The 16,333-nt window shown below is 44.6% G+C and overlaps 1 protein-coding gene across 3 annotated transcripts in view; it reads left to right on the top strand.

The window, feature by feature from the left end:
• SPRED2 (sprouty related EVH1 domain containing 2) overlaps window positions 1-16,062 on the top strand; it is a 59,666-nt gene extending 43,604 nt beyond the window's left edge. For all 3 annotated transcript variants that reach the window (XM_035321068.1, XM_035321069.1, XM_035321070.1), the window contains exons 5-6: window positions 12,659-12,808; window positions 13,204-16,062. In XM_035321068.1, the coding sequence (XP_035176959.1) occupies window positions 12,659-12,808; window positions 13,204-13,854 (801 nt within the window). In that variant the 3' untranslated portion in view covers window positions 13,855-16,062. The remainder of the gene's footprint in view (window positions 1-12,658; window positions 12,809-13,203) is intronic.
• The last annotated feature ends 271 nt before the right edge of the window (window positions 16,063-16,333 follow it).

Here is a 16,333-nt window from a genome sequence, read left to right as displayed (position 1 = left end):
TCTGCACATCACAGTCCTGCATGTGCACACTCAGCGTAACACCAAGGCAGCCACCATTTATCACATCTGAGCACAGCTTGCGTTCTTCTTGCTTCTGCCCTGTGAAATCTGTCTCGATTTCTTCCAGCAGACCCACTACCAAGGTAGGTGGGGAGTCTGAAGTTATTGGTTTATCTGTAGCTCTTTCTTTTGTCTTCCTCCCTTTAATTGCCAGGGTATTTCAGCTTCTCCATGGAGGAAGCTGGGGGTCAGCAGACCGTACTGAAATAGTGAAAAAGTCCTCGATCCAAACCATTTTAAAACCAGATTCTTTTATGCTTTTTTTCTGCCTTTCCTCAGGTTGACATTGCCTGTAATGAATATCTGTCAGTCAGTGGGAACAGACAACGACACTTGAAGAGATTTTTCAGTAGAGAAAATCAAGTGGAAAGTTTTTTCTCTGCTGTCATAGTCAGAGATTTTCGTAGCAATGTGCTTCCCCCTTTCCTCCAGGACCTCCTATTTCTTCTAAGTGACTCTGGAAATTAACCCATTTATTTCTTATTCTTATTAGAAGTACAAGCAAGTTTTACTTAGGACAGTAATCCGCTATGATGGTCCCTGAGACAGAGGTGTCACCTGGAATGGCAGCTGCTGTTCTCCGTAGTCCTTCAAAGCCGTAATTACTGTCTTCGCCCTATGAGTTGTCCTTGTTTGCTCATAGCCCACCTTGTGGGCAGAAGGAAATACAAAAATTGCTGTGGCGTGGAAGTTGTGGAGATAGGCTTTACATGAAATCTGTTTATTCTTACGTAAGTTGCAGATTCATGATATGAAAATGAAGAGCTAAGGTGAGCTGATAGGAGAGATAACCGTGGTGTAGATTTGAAACCTTGCTTTCTTTGAAAGAAAGGAGAGGGAAACAGAGGTCTTGCACAATTTATGCATTGCTTTATAGTATTTATTGCATTACTTCTTGCTTTCAGGTCAGTCTCTGGTGGCTAAACCAGGCTTTTGTTGCTAGAGATCAGTTACCAAATGCACTGAACTTCAGTTTAAGGCTTTAAAAATTAATGTTTTATTTTGTTCGCTTGTTTCTATGTTTTTTTTTGTTGTTGTTGTTTGTTGTTTGTTTGTTTTGTTTTGTTTTATTTTAATTAACCAACCAGCATCAGCCTGGTTGTTCCACCACACACAGTCTTCAGCAAGCCCTTTGCAAGGACTGCATTACCTGTGTCTTTGCAGCCTGGACGAGGGAAGCGGTCCTTTGTGGTGAATAGCAGCCTGCTCGGAGCCCGTAGCATTTGGGGCGTGTGTGCATGAAGACAGGCAAGGAGCATCTGTTGTTCAGGAACAAATTATTAAGCAGATAATATCCATATTGAGCTCTCCTGAGCTTCGCTGGCGTGTAGTTTTTACGTAGCTAATTATAGCGGTGATGTGGATGTGTCAAACTGCTTTGCTGAGGGTAAGCAATTTCTCTTGTTGCAATTCTTTCTCTAAAGACTGTTTTTATAATGTGTTTTCTGGCTCTGTACCGTTCCCACATCCAAACACAGTTGGGCCTGCAGTGGGATTGGGATATATCCTGCAGGAAACTGAAATCTGATCTTCTGCTACGATGGAAGTTTTCTTGTAGCTGCATCTTGCCAGAACTTGTAAGTGGTGTACTTCATGCACCAGGTAGGGATCGGTTGTTGGTCAGCTTGCCTTTTCCCTTGCTCCAGCAGTTCAAAGGAGATACTTTATTATTTTTTCCTGTTTTAAACACTCCTTGCCCTGTGCTTAAATGATGGCAGGGTGACACAGGTAAATACTCTCTTTCAATATTAGGCTTGATGTAATTCTTTCGTTGCGTATAGTCAGTCTTACATTCATGTGAGTGATCTCCAAGCTTCCAAAAGCTTCTTGTCTTGTAACATACATACTGGAGGCTTCTGGAGGAGAAGGGCCAGCAGCAACCTGCTGGTAGGATTTGTTGTCTGAAGGTGAATCGACCGGTGCCGTGCTAGCTGGAGTTGGTAGCTAAGTTTGTTGCTCTGAGCGCGTTGCAGCACCGTTTTGCACTTGCAATCAGCTAGCTGAATGTTTGTCTTCCGAAAAATAATTTGGCTGCTTGGTAATGTACGTGAGCTATGTGATGAGTTAAAGTGTGAAGCTGTTTATGAGCGCCTTCCCTTTTAATTCATCTGGAGCCGAACGTTTTAGTGCATTGGTGTGCAGACGTGTCGGAAACAAAGCATATCCAAGCTGAAATCACCCTGTCTTAATGTGCAGTGAAGTGGAGGGGAGAGCTGGATTTCTTTCTTTTTTTAAAAACAAAAGAAATTTAAAGGATCTTTTTAACCTGGATCAGCATATTGGGCAGACTTAACTACATGACCCTGTGGCAACAGCAGGAGCCTGGATAAAGTGGGGAGCCTGGGGGAGACATCAGCCAGCAGCACACCCCAAATTGCTGTTCCTGAGTGCCCTTGGAGGTGGGCTTTGCTTTCCCAAGGACCTGGGCATTGCTGGGGTGTAGCGGAGGATGTGGTGTTGGCAGAGCGAGCTGGGGTTTTGTTTTAAATAGTCCACATCTGAGCGAAGCACCTTTAAAGTTGGGAGCAGAGTGGCAGTGAGGAAAGTTCCTTTTTTCATTTTATTTTCCCCTTTATTTTTTTTTCCTCCCAGGGAATGAAAGAGAAGCGTGTAGTGAATTTCCGCTTGTATTTTTCAACGTGTGTGGAGGCTGCTGTGCCACCTAGAAGGGCAGCGAGCGTGCTGAGATTTGACCTTTGGGGAAGGGAATGTGCCAACATGCCAACCTGCCCCGTGTCTGTGGCACACATGTTTTTCCTCCCGGTGCCGCGCGCTGGTCAAGGTGAACCAGGCACTTAGCGGGGAGTGTTTTCCAGTACAGCCTGTCTCCGGCATGTTCACAGCGCAGAGGATTTGCGTATCTTAGCTTTTCAGTGCAGCTTTACAAAGCGAAGCTGAGGCCTCCTGGTTTTGGCCTTGCTTTTGTTCAGCCGTGGCTCCCCGGGCATTTCTTCAGCATTAAGTATGGGAGCGTAGGAGGGGGACCTGATTCAAGGCGAGAAACCCAAGAGGAGTGCATTTGGTTCCCCCAAACTTGAGCACCAGACACGAGGCAGCAGCCGAGGGATGCAGCTCCCGGTGCTGCTGCGAAGCCGGCCGAGCAAAGTTCCTGCTGTTTCCCATTTGTGTTTTTAAAAAAAACGCAGCGAAATGAGCAAAAAGCGGGGACGCTGGCTGGATTCGGGTGTCTCAAAGGCAACAGGCAGAATGCAAAAAAACAGGGTGCAGGCACGGTCGGGAAGAAGCAGCTTTGGCTGGCGGGCAGTGCGATGACTGACAGCTTCCTGCACCGCGGCGGGATGGATTAGGGAATCGCCGCCGGGTCTGGGTGAAGCCAGGATGCTCGGCCAGGCATCCCAGCTGGCATGGAAGTCAAAGGGGGAAGGCTCGTGCCCGCCGGTGCTGCTGCGCTGGGACCTCGTGTCCCGGCGGTGACAGGAGGAGGGCTGGGTCAGAACCACGGGCCAGATGAGGATCCCAGCACCGCTTTTCAGGAGAGGGGCTGCCATTTCCACATGCTGTTTTAGGCACAGGCAAATCTGGTTTGAATCCCATTGTCTCATGTAACGGGCATGGGAAAAAAATAAAGAAAAGGGGGGAAAAATGCGGAGAGTTCAAGCTGCTTGGAGCGTACACCCGAGTTCTGCTAAGTGCATTTTGCATAATTTGGTTTCATCCTCTCGATTTAATTTTCATTATTATTTTCTTGGAGAGCTCGCAAAGAGGAAGGAGGAGTTTGGGAAAGCTAAACAATGCAATGTGCTCTTACGTGAGGCTTCCAGAATGATTGTTCCTTCAAAGTGAAAGGCTCCCCCTTTTAAAAAGTGAGGAATAAAGAAAACCCTCCGATTGACCAAAAAAATAAAAAAAAAATAAAAATAAAATCCTGCATGATGACACCGCCCTCACCCCCAGGCATGTGTTGGTTGTTGCTGAGGATGAACAAAACCATGCCACGGAATACAAAAGCCCTGGGAGCTCACCGTGGACCTGTGCCCGGCGCAGAGATGCGCTATAAACAACTGCATCTCAATAGCCCTGTTCCCTTCCCTCACCTGCCTAATGTGTTTTGCCAAGGGTCTGCTCTCCCTGCGTCTCGTAAATATTTTATGAAAATTAAATCAGAAGTGATTACGGCGAGCAGTTCATCTGTCTCTGGTTCTGTCTGCGAGGAGGGAAGGGAAGGCAGGAGCCAGTACCACTGCATTTTTAAGCGGAGCCTGACATATTTGCAGTGCATGTGAAGAGGGTATTTTAAAAGTTTGCATCAGCTGTTGGGTTCTATTTTGGGGATGGATTCCAGCTAAAATAACGTGGATGCTCATAACTGTGTGAATAAATGACCCCTAACTGCTTTCTTAAAATATCGTATCAGTCTGCTGTGGGAAGTCTGCCTTTAACTGTTTTTTCTCCTCTGTTTGCATCTGAGTGCATTGTACAGGGGGAGCGTGCCTCCGAACTTAGAGGCTGAAGAGTTTCATGTGTTTGTAGCAAAGATGTGAACGATGGTTCGGGTGCACCGATCCTTGCAGCTCAGCTAATCCAGTTTTTGTTAGCATTCCCCCTCCCCAGTCCCGTTTTCCCCCTCCCTGGACATTTCAGTGTGGAAGAGCTGGGATTCAGCAGCGAGTTATGTGCAGCCATCTGTTCCCGGCTGCCTGGGGAGCCACGCAGGCTCTCGCCATCCCCTCTGCATGTGCGTTGCTCAGCACCCGCCGACCGGGCTTCGTGCCTTCATTTCCCAGCATCCGTACCGGTCTTCTGAAGGAAAACCTTGTTGGCAGCACTGGGTGTGCTAAGCTCCCTCTTAGCACCTCAAAACGAGGAGCTAGCACGTGGCTGATAAAATGCAGCTCTGCTGACAGCAAGCACAGTGGAGACTGAAGACTTCAAAGAGAAGCTGGCACCCACCTCCCCCTCCAGACCCCCCATTTCTGCCCCTTAGGCCACCTTGAGAGCCTCCTGCGCCGTCAGGACACAAGCCTCTCTGTGTGGTGAACTGGGCTCGGGGAGAAGATCCAGCTAGAACAGTTCTTTAAAAATACAGATGGAGAGATTTGGGGCTGGGTTCTTGTGGCTCCTCAGCCAACACGAGTTAACGGGACTGATGGGAGGGAGAAGCGGGGACTGTCACCTCCTGTGGCAGTGTGGCCCTGTGCAGACCTCAGTGGCCATCCCTCGTGGCCTTGGAAGAGGATCAGCTTCAGTAACGTGGCTAATGTTACTTGTTATGGGAGGGAGGCTTTGCTAATCTTCGCGGAGCTGCAGGAACACAAATACTGGGCAGCTGATCACCCCGACAACGCTGTGATCTGCACCAGGAGGTAATTTCCGAGGTGTGAAAAGATTTCTGTAGCCCTCTATGCTAAAAGGAAAAGCCTGCCTCTTGTCCCTAGCTGGTTGTAAGCAACCAATTGGTTTAAACAGTTCCCAGGTTTTAAGAGGTTTGGATACAGTGGTGTACCAAAGGGAGTGCTGGAAGGAGTTTTACTCGGTGCTTTGAAGAAGGAGGTGAGGTTAGAGTAAGGTCTGTGATCCTGCCGAAGCAATTTAGCTCCCCTTGGCGTGGAGAAATCCCATAAGGTCAGCAGGGCATTCGCTCCCACCAGGTCTCCATCCCAGTCCCTGTCGTGGCAGCAGGGCTGCTGCAGGGACCCAAGAGCTCCTGCTGTGGGGGTTTCCCTCATCACAGTCTGTTTCAAAGTACCTGATGCAAAGACTTCTCCATAGGTTCAGGGGTATGCTAGCCCAGTGGCATAGTAAGGGCAAGGTGGGGGATTTCATATATCCCGGAGTCCCGTGGGATACCATCTTGTTGCTGCCCTCCTCAGACTCCTGCAGGCTCTTCTCTTTTCGTCCGTCCGGAGCTGCGTCTGCTGCCCTGTATCACAGCGAGCAGCTAAACAGAAAAATCTCGCTGAGGTTTCCCCCATAGCACATCTGATTGCTCGCCACATCGCGTTAGCTGTGCCTGACTCGCATGTGTTCGTTGTAGACCTGGGAGCCAGTCGTTCAGCCACATCTGTGGAGCATGCAGAACTGACCCGCGATGCCAGAAGCGGGTTTAGCATTAGCTTAATGGAGATGATCTCGTGCACAGAGTCCTTGTAAATGTTCCTCAAGTTTTGCTGACTTAAGGCAGCACAGCCACCGGGATGTTTCTGGCACTAAGTGCTCTAACCGCAGAAGTTTAAAAAATAGAAAAAGGTAGCAGTAAAGCTAGCTGGCTTTCTGCACTTGATATTGGTATTTGTGTAAATGGGGACTAGGAAGCGGTCCAAACGTTTGAGAAATTATAGTCCTGTTCTGGTGTAAGAAAATCTGAATCTGTGCTTATTGTAAGAGCTGTGTATGGCCAATTTGTCTTCGAGCCGTACTGGAATATGATCTAACACAAAGTTTTTCCTGCAGGCTCTCTGTTAGGATTAGGACTAGATGCAGCTCTCGTGATCCTCCGTGGAGAAGAGTTTCAAGACTTTTTCCAAAATGCATAGAAGCTGCTTTCTCAAATACAATTGCTGTCTTTAGTAAAAATTGTCCTCTGTGATATGAAACAAGCAAAACTTGGACAAAAGCATTTTTTTTCCTTGCATTTGTCTCATCAGGACAAAGTAAAAGCTTGTGGTCAGGAAACAGAAATCTAAAATGCTACAGGTTCTTCACAACGAAGCTTTTTCTTTATTAATACCTAGGTAATCTTAGCCCTCCTTGAAGTGGGCTGTCTTGAACACAGAAGGATAATTCAGAGATGAATTAAAAATGTGAAATCTTTTTCTAACTTTCTTGAATAGAGAGCAATTAGAGACAACAACTAAAAATTTTGCTCTTCCCCTCTCTGTGACTTTCAGAAGCGGCCATGTCTCTTAAGGCTTAAAAATAAAAGCTGGAGGGGAAAGGAAAGAAATGTTCTTGCAAGATTAGGCTGAGGGAGTACTGGGAGACTATATTTTATCTTAATTTCTTTGGAAAGGTGGAAGTTTCTGTGCCGGGTGTCCAAAATAGCTCACAGACTTCCTCTTTGTGAAGTTCATAAACAGCGGAGGCTCTGCAGATAAACCTCAGAGTTGATCGTAGGTCCGTATCGTTCGCTTGCTTCACCATTGCAGACTTTTATCATTTTTCCTTTCCATATCGATAGCGCAGCTGTGTTTTCCCTTTTTTTCCAGCAAATGAGAAGGGCCCTGCTCGCTTGAGCTGTGGCTCCCAAGCAAAACTGCAGCTGGGCAGAGCACACAAACAACGGGCTCCAGATGACTGGGAGGATGCAGCTTGTCGCATGTCTGTTTTCCAGGCTCATCCTTAAGCCATGAATTCGTGATGGAGCTGGGTTTCTCGTACTGGGGATGTCTTGTGAGATGACGAGACATCACGCGGGCTCTCCATTAGCATGTGCAGGCTTCCCAAAGTGAAAGCAGGAGGTCTGGCTGCTGAAGAATGCCTTGGCGAAGATGAGACCCACTGAGTTTTGCATTTCCACGTGGGGCACAGACAGACCCCATCAGATCGGGGTGGTTCAGCGAGATGGCTTGCACAGCAGTGGGAGAGAAGCACAGCGGCGTGTGGCAACAGAGAACAGGTTAACTTGCAGACAGACAGCTTCTGCTGGAGAAAGGCCGGGCTGGCACAGCTTTCCAATTACTTTAGAGCCATCCATTACTTGCAAAATTGCTTGTTCAACATCATGATACTTCTATTCGCCGTTGCCTTCCCCACCTCATGTAGCCATTAAAATCCTAGAGAAAAAGCAAATCATCTTGTTTGACCCTCAATTAATCTTGACAGCAGACTTGGTAATGCTTTAGCTGGCTGAGAGCACTTCTAGAAGTTGCAAGCAGCAGAGCTCCCATAAATTCCCTCAGGCAACCGATTTCTGACAAGCCACTTCATAATTTGGAGATGGATCTTTCTTCTTTTTCCTGGTCACTCTGGGTATTGCACCACAAGGGGTGAAACTATTCTGCGAAGCCATTAGAGGCAAGGTGATCTGTCCAGTTCAGTAGCTGGGAAATGGGGGAAGGGGGAAGCTTTTTTTTTTTTTTTTTTTTCATCTGTTTTTATGATAGATGCTTATCTCACAATATTACTTAGGCACCTGATTAGCCAGCCGTTCTAGTGTAACAAATCCATTTCAATGAGAAGTAAACTGCAGTAAATGATTAACATAATCTTCTTTACTAATGACTAGGGATTTTTTTTTTTAATTTAATGAGTCACTTCTTAAATTCTGAGAGGGAAACAGGGACTGGGGACACTTTTTCTTTTTAGTGATTGCAGTGCAAGCATTTGCTTGTAGAAATTGAGTGTTTTCTCTCAAAGTGGCCGTATCAGACATGCGGTACGTGTGCTCGCCTAGATATGTTCAGCTCACTTGCAAGAGGAAATGTGTAGCACGGGTTTTATAAAATTGCTATTATGGTCATGATTAATGATTTTGTTATCCGAGCAGCGAAACCACAAGGCTTCGCGACCACCATAGCAATCACAAAGCTCTGGTACGTGCCGCACAAAATTCTCCAATTGTGCATTGAGGGCGTGTTGAAACGGCGTTTCTTTGTGGACTTGCTGTTCCAACAGCATTAGGTTTGGGTTCATTTCTCTTCTGTGGATACTGGGCGTGTTTTCAATAGTTCCCCTGAAAAAAAATTTGGAACCAGATTGGTTTCAACTGGCTTTAGGGGAAGACAGTATTTCTCTGAGAGACCAACGGTTGACAGCCTGGCTCTGGAGGAGATAATGTCCTTTCTAGATTTATTCCTGTAGGCAAGTGTGTTGTATTTGGGTGACCTGCAACAGGCCTCTCGTGTCTCCCACTCTGTCATCCTCCCCCAAGTTTTTACTGCTATGGCGGCAGCAGAAAATCCCAGCCCACAGTCTTGTGTGGGGCAGGAATTGCTCTCTGCTTCCACCACGGCCTAAGTCCTTTTCTTTGAGGATGTGTCTATCACCAGTCACCAAGTTCAGATTCAGTCGCAGTTGAGCGGTACTAAGGGAGCAGTCCACCGCTCAGGGCTTGAGCATCAAGTGATCCTTGATCACTTTCTGAGAGCTTCCATGTGGCTTCTTGAACCCGGTTGTAACCCTGGGATTTGTCAGAAGTACTTCGTCCTGTTTGGAGCTTATCTGAGCATGTCCCACCGAAGGCCTTGTGTTCTTCTCTTCTGAAGAACACCAGAAGAATAATCACTTCCTACTCTACTTGCCCATTAGGCTCCTGATTCTATAGGCTTCTTCCCTTCCCATCTTCATGTTCCCTTCCATCATTTCTTTTCCAGGCTAGAGAGACCTCCTCTATTTAGCTAACCAGTATTCAGAAGCCACCCCAGGCCTCTGATTGTCCTGACTATTGCACTGGGAGCTGGTGGTTTTTAACCCCAGAAGCTCTCACCTGAGCAGCAATGGCTGTCTCATAGTACATCATTGCATGTGTCAGATCAAGGTGTTCCCATCACTTCAGATATTAGTGGTAATTAGCTTTTTTTTTTTTTTTTTTCTAACATCTGGTCCCTCAGCATTATGAGATTCTTAAGCGAATTTTCAGGGTCAGCTTTCATTTTTACGTTGCTGAATAACTTAAGTGTCATGAGAAGGTTCTGTCATCTTGCTGCTCGCCCTGTTTTCAGTTTATTTGTGAGTACACTCAGCAGCACAAGTAGAGGCCTGGGGGCTTCACTGGTGACCACCTGCTTTGGAGGGACGTATATTTTCCACCCTTAATTCCTAATCTCCAGCCCATTTGTTCCTATGTGTTGAGGGCCTCTTTTTCTCTTCTACAGAAGCTTGAAGTTTTGGTGAAGGATCTTTTTTTGGAAAGTAGCAGTGCTTTTTTCAGGTGATAGTCAGCAAGGTAACCCAGCAGATACTGCGTCTGTCAACCAGTTTCCTTCTGCATTAACTTTTTTTCCAGAAGAGTGAACAGAGACCTGGGCTCAGATAGCCTGCATTCTACCTTTCTGGGTGCTCAAAGCAAGTGTTTGCGTTGGCAAAGTGCCCCTCTAATCTGAGGACATTGAACGTGGAAGTGAAGCAATTTTTAATAAGGTTAATGCGGAGGCCTGAGCCGCAGCTTCTTTGGTATGCTGCAAACAGGTTTTGTAGCCATGTCAACACATGTGGAGGAGAGGCTTGGTCGCCCTGCTGGGTCTGAAGGAGAAGAAGGCGTGGAGCAAAGATAAGGATCCGACTAGATAAAAATCGCTCCAGCCGCTCTTCCAGTTGCTTGTTGCAGAAATACGGCCTTCCCAGCAAGGCCATGCGTGCATCCAGCAAGCATCACGCTTCCCGGAGGGCTGGTTACAGCCCCCAGCTGCCCACAGAGATTATCTAGCAGCTGCATCCACTTGGGGACTTCTTTTTCCATCTAGGAGGGCGAGAGGGTTGCAGGCCAACGTGTGCCACCTACTCCAGTTGAGTAAGTTTCCCAGGCTTCATTACGTTGACCATGAGCACCCACGATGTTTCTGGAGCGTACCCACGAAAGGCTTGTCCAGCAGGGCTCAGCTGCAATTCCAGTGAAGGTGAAGGGTCCTGCTGGCTGGCACGGCACTGTGCTATGCCCTGCCTCCTTTTTGGCTCATGACAGTCAAAGTTTAACTTTAAGAGCATGCTACAGGGTAAAACTACCCGGAATCTGGGGTGTGTGCCTTTCTGTTGTTGTTTTGAGGAGCTGAAATTACAGCTCTGTATCAGTCTGTGCCACACACCGCGCTGCAGAAAGGTACTTGTAGGGGGTGGCTGTTGTAACTAAATCCTAACTCTCCTAAGGGTTTCAAAATATCCTGAAAGCTTAATATTATTTTGAAGTACTTGCTTGTAGAAGCTTCTAATTTTATTTTGAAGTGTCCCCAGAATGTGCTCGTTACAGTAGGGCTTGAAGTTAGAGGCAGAAAAGTTAGCTTAGAAGTGCTTAAACCCCAGATGTGAAGTGTCTGTATCTAGTAGGAAATGAAGACTTGGCTGATGAACCATTATAATAATTTTAAAAAATGAATACCAGTGCAGTTGCATTTTATTGGTGTTACTAACATACTTTAAGACTTGTTCTAAGTACTTGTTTTAAAAAAAAAAAACCAAACCCACATGAATTAAAAGTCTGTTCACAATGGGTGGGTCAGACATCCTGCTTGTATGTCTCGGATAACCCAGCCTGACTTTACATCACACTGCAACCAGATCTGTGTATTTGCTTTCAACAAAATAAGCTGGCAGTTCAGTGTCTTTAAGTGCTATACAAGTTAAAGTGGTTTGACACATACTTTCATACTTTGTGTTGTGGTATACTTCAAGGTGTGCTCAGCTCAGGACAGAGCCTTGCAAGGCGTTGTTTTCAGAATAAACAAATGGCCACAATGACTGGTCTTGTACTCTCGGAGTAAGAGGCATGTTTAGTACAATTCATTGAAAAATAATATTTAGAGAGTGCATTCTTGACGAGGAGAGAAGGTTTTTCAGGTAAAACCAGTCTTCTGCCTGTGTTGATAAAACTGCCTTCCCCTGTTGAGGTTGTCTCTCTGCTAACTGTTGTGGAAAATGAAAACGTCTCCTTCGGACTTGTCTTAGCTGCAGCCACAGCTTGACAGTTGAACGGGGATGGAGATTTTTCTTAGTTCAAGGCACCAATATTGCAATTGATGTAATTGCAACGTTATAGCCTTTCTGTCAACAGTAGTACTGATGTGTAAAAGGAACCATCGAGAGGGTGTTCATTTAACAGCCGTCCTCTGCTATTTGTGGTAATCTGAAAAAGTCTAACCAACGTATAAAAAGAATTAATGGGCAAAAATCGTGAATGTCTGGATACTGGATGGAAGGCATTTTAACCAAGGAAGGGCCATGGAGAAGGGATGGCTAAGACTGGTCACTCTGCTGTGCATTTTTCTGGGAGGAGAAATAAATACATTAAGAAGCTGCAGGTATTGGCAGCAGCATATTATTGCATATTTTGCCGTTTCATGATTGTTACTGTGTAATGATATAATAATCTAAAGAAAGTGAGCACTATGAGGCAGGAGTGTATAAAAATAAAAGGAACATTCATTGCGCATTAGAGATAAGTGACAAAAGGAGACAAAAAAAATGATTTTTAAAGGAAAGCTGATTATTTAAGGAGTCTGTGATGAACTGGAACTCAGCAAGTGTTTGGAAAAGAATGCGTAAAGAAGTTTCTGTCTTAATGGGACTCCTGAAGGTTAACAAAATTACCAGATTTTTTTCAGTCCTGAGTGTGCATCAGGACTTAAACTCCTTCAAATGATGCAATCATTTAACCTTGTACTTCTTCTAGTGTGAATGTTCGCCATCCTGCGGTGCCCAGTACAACAAATAATATGCCAAACGAGTACAAGTGGTGTTAGTGAATATGTCACTGCTAGGCTATGGTATATTTAATTTTTCCGTGTGCGTGGCAACACATTTTATGGCCTGGCAACAGATCTGCCTCTTTCAAGAACTTTGTGAAACCTGATGAAGCTGCCTGCTGTCAGGTGTTGCCAATATTGCAGGTGTGTGCGAAGTCAGTGAGTGGCAAAACACCTCTTTTTAATACTGCGTGCTGTAACAGCTGAACGTATGACAAGTTTTTTCCCCTTCCCATTTACAACAGAATGCTACAGATAGCTCCTCCAACTCCTCTCAGAAAAGGGAACAGCCTGTGCGAACTCTGGCTTCTCCGGCATCCAGCGAACATCGAAGAATTTGCACTCGTGGACACCTTCACGACCATTATAGTTCTGACCACTACCATCTAGAACAAGTAAGGTTTCTGTCTCTGTTAGCTGTTAGGACATGAAGGACTGTCTCTGTCATTAGCTAAGTCTGTGGAGTGTTTGGTTTCCGCCCCCCCCATTCCTCAGAAGATCCCCACTCCTGTCTCCTTCTCAGTTAGTTTTAGTTTTAAGTGTCCGTTTTCTGCCTGAAAGTTGGAATATGGGGGAAAGCCGAATGCTTACCCTGCTTCTCCTACAGATAGTGGGGCACTTCATGAAGATGCACTGTTTTGTTAGCTTGTTGGGTGGGTTTTTTTCAGTCAAAACACACCAAAGTGTGTACAAAGAACAAAATTGTTCAATAACTTCCTTAAGCAAGGAGAAAGTAATTGCTTATCGAAAATTGAGCTTATTTATATTTTCTCCATCCCTGCTTCCACAGTCAGCACCACGATCGTACCGGCACGTCAACTTTCCAGATGACGATGAGGAGATAGTACGCATCAATCCTCGGGAAAAGATTTGGATGACTGGATATGAGGACTATCGCCATGCCCCAGCGCGAGGAAAGAACTTTGATCCTGATGACATGGACTCCTACGTACGTTTTGCCAAAAGTGAGGCCTCAAAACACGAATACACTTATCCTTACGTAGACAACTCAGACTTTGACCTGGGTGAAGATATCAAGGGTGCTGTGATAAAGACTCAACCCGTCAAATTCAAGCCCAGACGGAAGGAGGATGGTGAGAGGTCGCGGTGCGTATACTGCAGGGACATGTTCAATCATGAGGAGAACAAACGGGGTCAATGCCAGGATGCTCCAGACCGCGTCAAGACTTGCATCCGTCGAGTGAGCTGTATGTGGTGCGCAGACACTATGCTCTATCACTGTATGTCCGATCCGGAAGGAGACTATACAGATCCTTGCTCGTGTGACACCAGTGATGAAATGTTTTGCCTCCGGTGGATGGCCCTTATCGCCTTGTCTTTCATTGCTCCATGTATGTGCTGTTACTTGCCGCTTCGGGCTTGTCACCACTGTGGGGTCATGTGCAGGTGCTGTGGTGGAAAACACAAAGCTGCTGGATGACTACGGATGAGTTCAGAGTGTTATGTTTTTCCTGTAGTTCAAGGAACACGTTGGTTTTTGAGCATTGAGATCACTTATTTTGATGCAGCCACTGTGCCCAACAGCATCCAGAAACCACCAGTTTGGATCACTTTACATTTGATCGTCTGGGGCTCACACTGCATTGATTTGCTCATCAAGTGTTCTAACTAACTAACGTACAGCATAGACTTTTGTATTATTAATCTGTAATCAAACAGACTCTCTTGTACATGTTTATATTATTTTTTCAGTTAAAATGAGTTTGAGAAAAGAACTGCTTTAAATGGTGGTGGATTGTAGAACATCTCCAGGTTGTGTCCGTCTTGCCTCTGCTTGCTCGGTACCATCAGTGCATTAGCAAGTTTTGGCATTTCTCGAAACAGGGTGGTATAGTGAATGAAATCTCACTTGGAAGATATTTTAACTTGCCGTCAATTTATTGTGTGTATAGAAGGTGTGCTAGTAACAAACTTGTACCACAACACAGTATTTCTGTCACTGGTTTTCTTTTTCTTTTTTTTTTTTTGTTGTTGTTGTTCTATTTTCCAAAGCCAAAATAGCCATCTAAGCTGCAGTTTCTCTTCTAGAGTCCATCGTCATTTCCTTCAGCAAACATCTTAAATTATTTCTCTGTTCTTAAAGTTCTATGAACAGAAAGCAAGGCTCAGTTACCATAGTCACATAACCATTGAGAATCTGGTAGTTCTCCTTACCTGTAATCATTTCAGACCACTACTTGAAAGGGAAACTTAAATTTTAGTGTTTTCTTTTTTCCCTAAATAACTTTGGAAAAATAAAACTGTGTTTTCAGAGTTCTGCCTGAAAGAAGGGAACTTCTTCATTAGCCAGCCATGTCATGATTTGAGAATAAAACACTAAGGTTCCAGACGGGGAAAGTTCTTGTTATGCAAAGAATTATTAACAATGCAATGTCAAAAGCACTATTGTAATCCATGGCAATTCTGGGGAAATGCTGCATTAAGTGGTGGATTGTATGGAAAATAGTATTTGTTTATTTTTTTCTGTATAATACATGAGCATGAGAACATACACATCCACAGTAGAAGCTACATTTAGCAGTCTAAGCAGGTATTTAAAACCAAAAGCCAGGTTGTTAACCACCACTTTCATTTCCTGACCTACGGTCCCAATCCTCCAGATGCTTACAGATGTCCCAACTTAATGCGTGTGCAACCAGCATTTCTGTGATTCTGTGTGTAGGATTAAGCATGTGAGTCTTTGCAGGAGCCAGACTGAAGTGTCTCCCCCGCTTTCCCCTCCCCAGTTTGCCACCCAGATTTATCAAGTGGATGCATAAGGTGCATACAGCAGGATAAGATTACTTTAATTTTTTTTTAAATGTCATGTTGTCTTGTGTACAAGGCTTGTAATTAGCTGGAAAAAGAGTATTTTTCTAATATATTACAAGGAATAGCCAAATAATTTTTATTAAAAAAAATGATTTAGCGCAGTGAGCTCTAACTAGCATAGTACAATCTGAATACTTTGAGGCAGCTAGGGATTGGCTTGTCAAAGCTGGCACTGCTGTTCCTGCCATAATTTCTTTCTGCAGTAAATTGCCAGTGGGCGCATGTCCTTTCCCTCCCTCTATTGCACATTGACATCAGTCTTAAAAGAGAGGATTTTTTTTTTTTTTTGCCAAATAAATGTAAAAGGAACGCTTGCCATTTTTTCTTGGTGGAATGTCCCAACAGTTCCTCTGAGAGTTAATCACAGCTTTTTAGTAAACCATGAACTAAGTATGCAATGTGCTTATACACTATAGAGTTTGGTAGGCTTAATTTGTAGCAGTTGCTGGGGATCTTTTGGTTGGAAAAAAATGAATGATAATGGAAAAGGAATGGAGTGTTACACTCTTGGTGATGTGTCTGGGTTTGCTGAATGAAATATAAATATTTTGTGCCTAATAGCAGTTGACAAATCTCTCAATGGTGTCTAGTAAACATCAAGCCAGCCTCGAAAAAAATTAATGGAACAACCTTTTCCTTTAATTTTCTGTTCTCAGAGTTGTTTCATGTAAACAAACATCTGTAAGATCTTGTTCTCTATAAAGCACAACACTACAAAGAGATCTTACAGCTTTTTGTCCGGTCTTGAAGTGCCCCTATTTATTTAAGTAAAGTAGACATACTCCAAGCCTTTCTGTATGTCTGGAAATAAAAGTTTGTTTTTTTTTTTAAAAAAAAAAAAACAACACTTTTTTTTAATTATTATTATTATTTTTCCTCCCTTCTTCTTCCTCCCTCTTCTCCTTTTGGGTTTTTGTAATACTTGTAGATTTTGCTGCGTGTGTTATTTGGTTTGTGAAGGCAGTGGTGTAAGGGCACAATGATAGAAATGGGTGTTTTTTGTAAATATTTCTCCTTAATTTCCACACTGCTGCTGAACAGTGTGTAGCATTCTCCCAGTCAGCTTTGCAATACTGACATCAATCATT

This window comes from Oxyura jamaicensis, chromosome 3 (genome assembly GCF_011077185.1).
Source record: "Oxyura jamaicensis isolate SHBP4307 breed ruddy duck chromosome 3, BPBGC_Ojam_1.0, whole genome shotgun sequence".
NCBI lineage: Eukaryota > Metazoa > Chordata > Aves > Anseriformes > Anatidae > Oxyura > Oxyura jamaicensis.
This window is presented reverse-complemented; position numbering and strand designations above follow the sequence as displayed.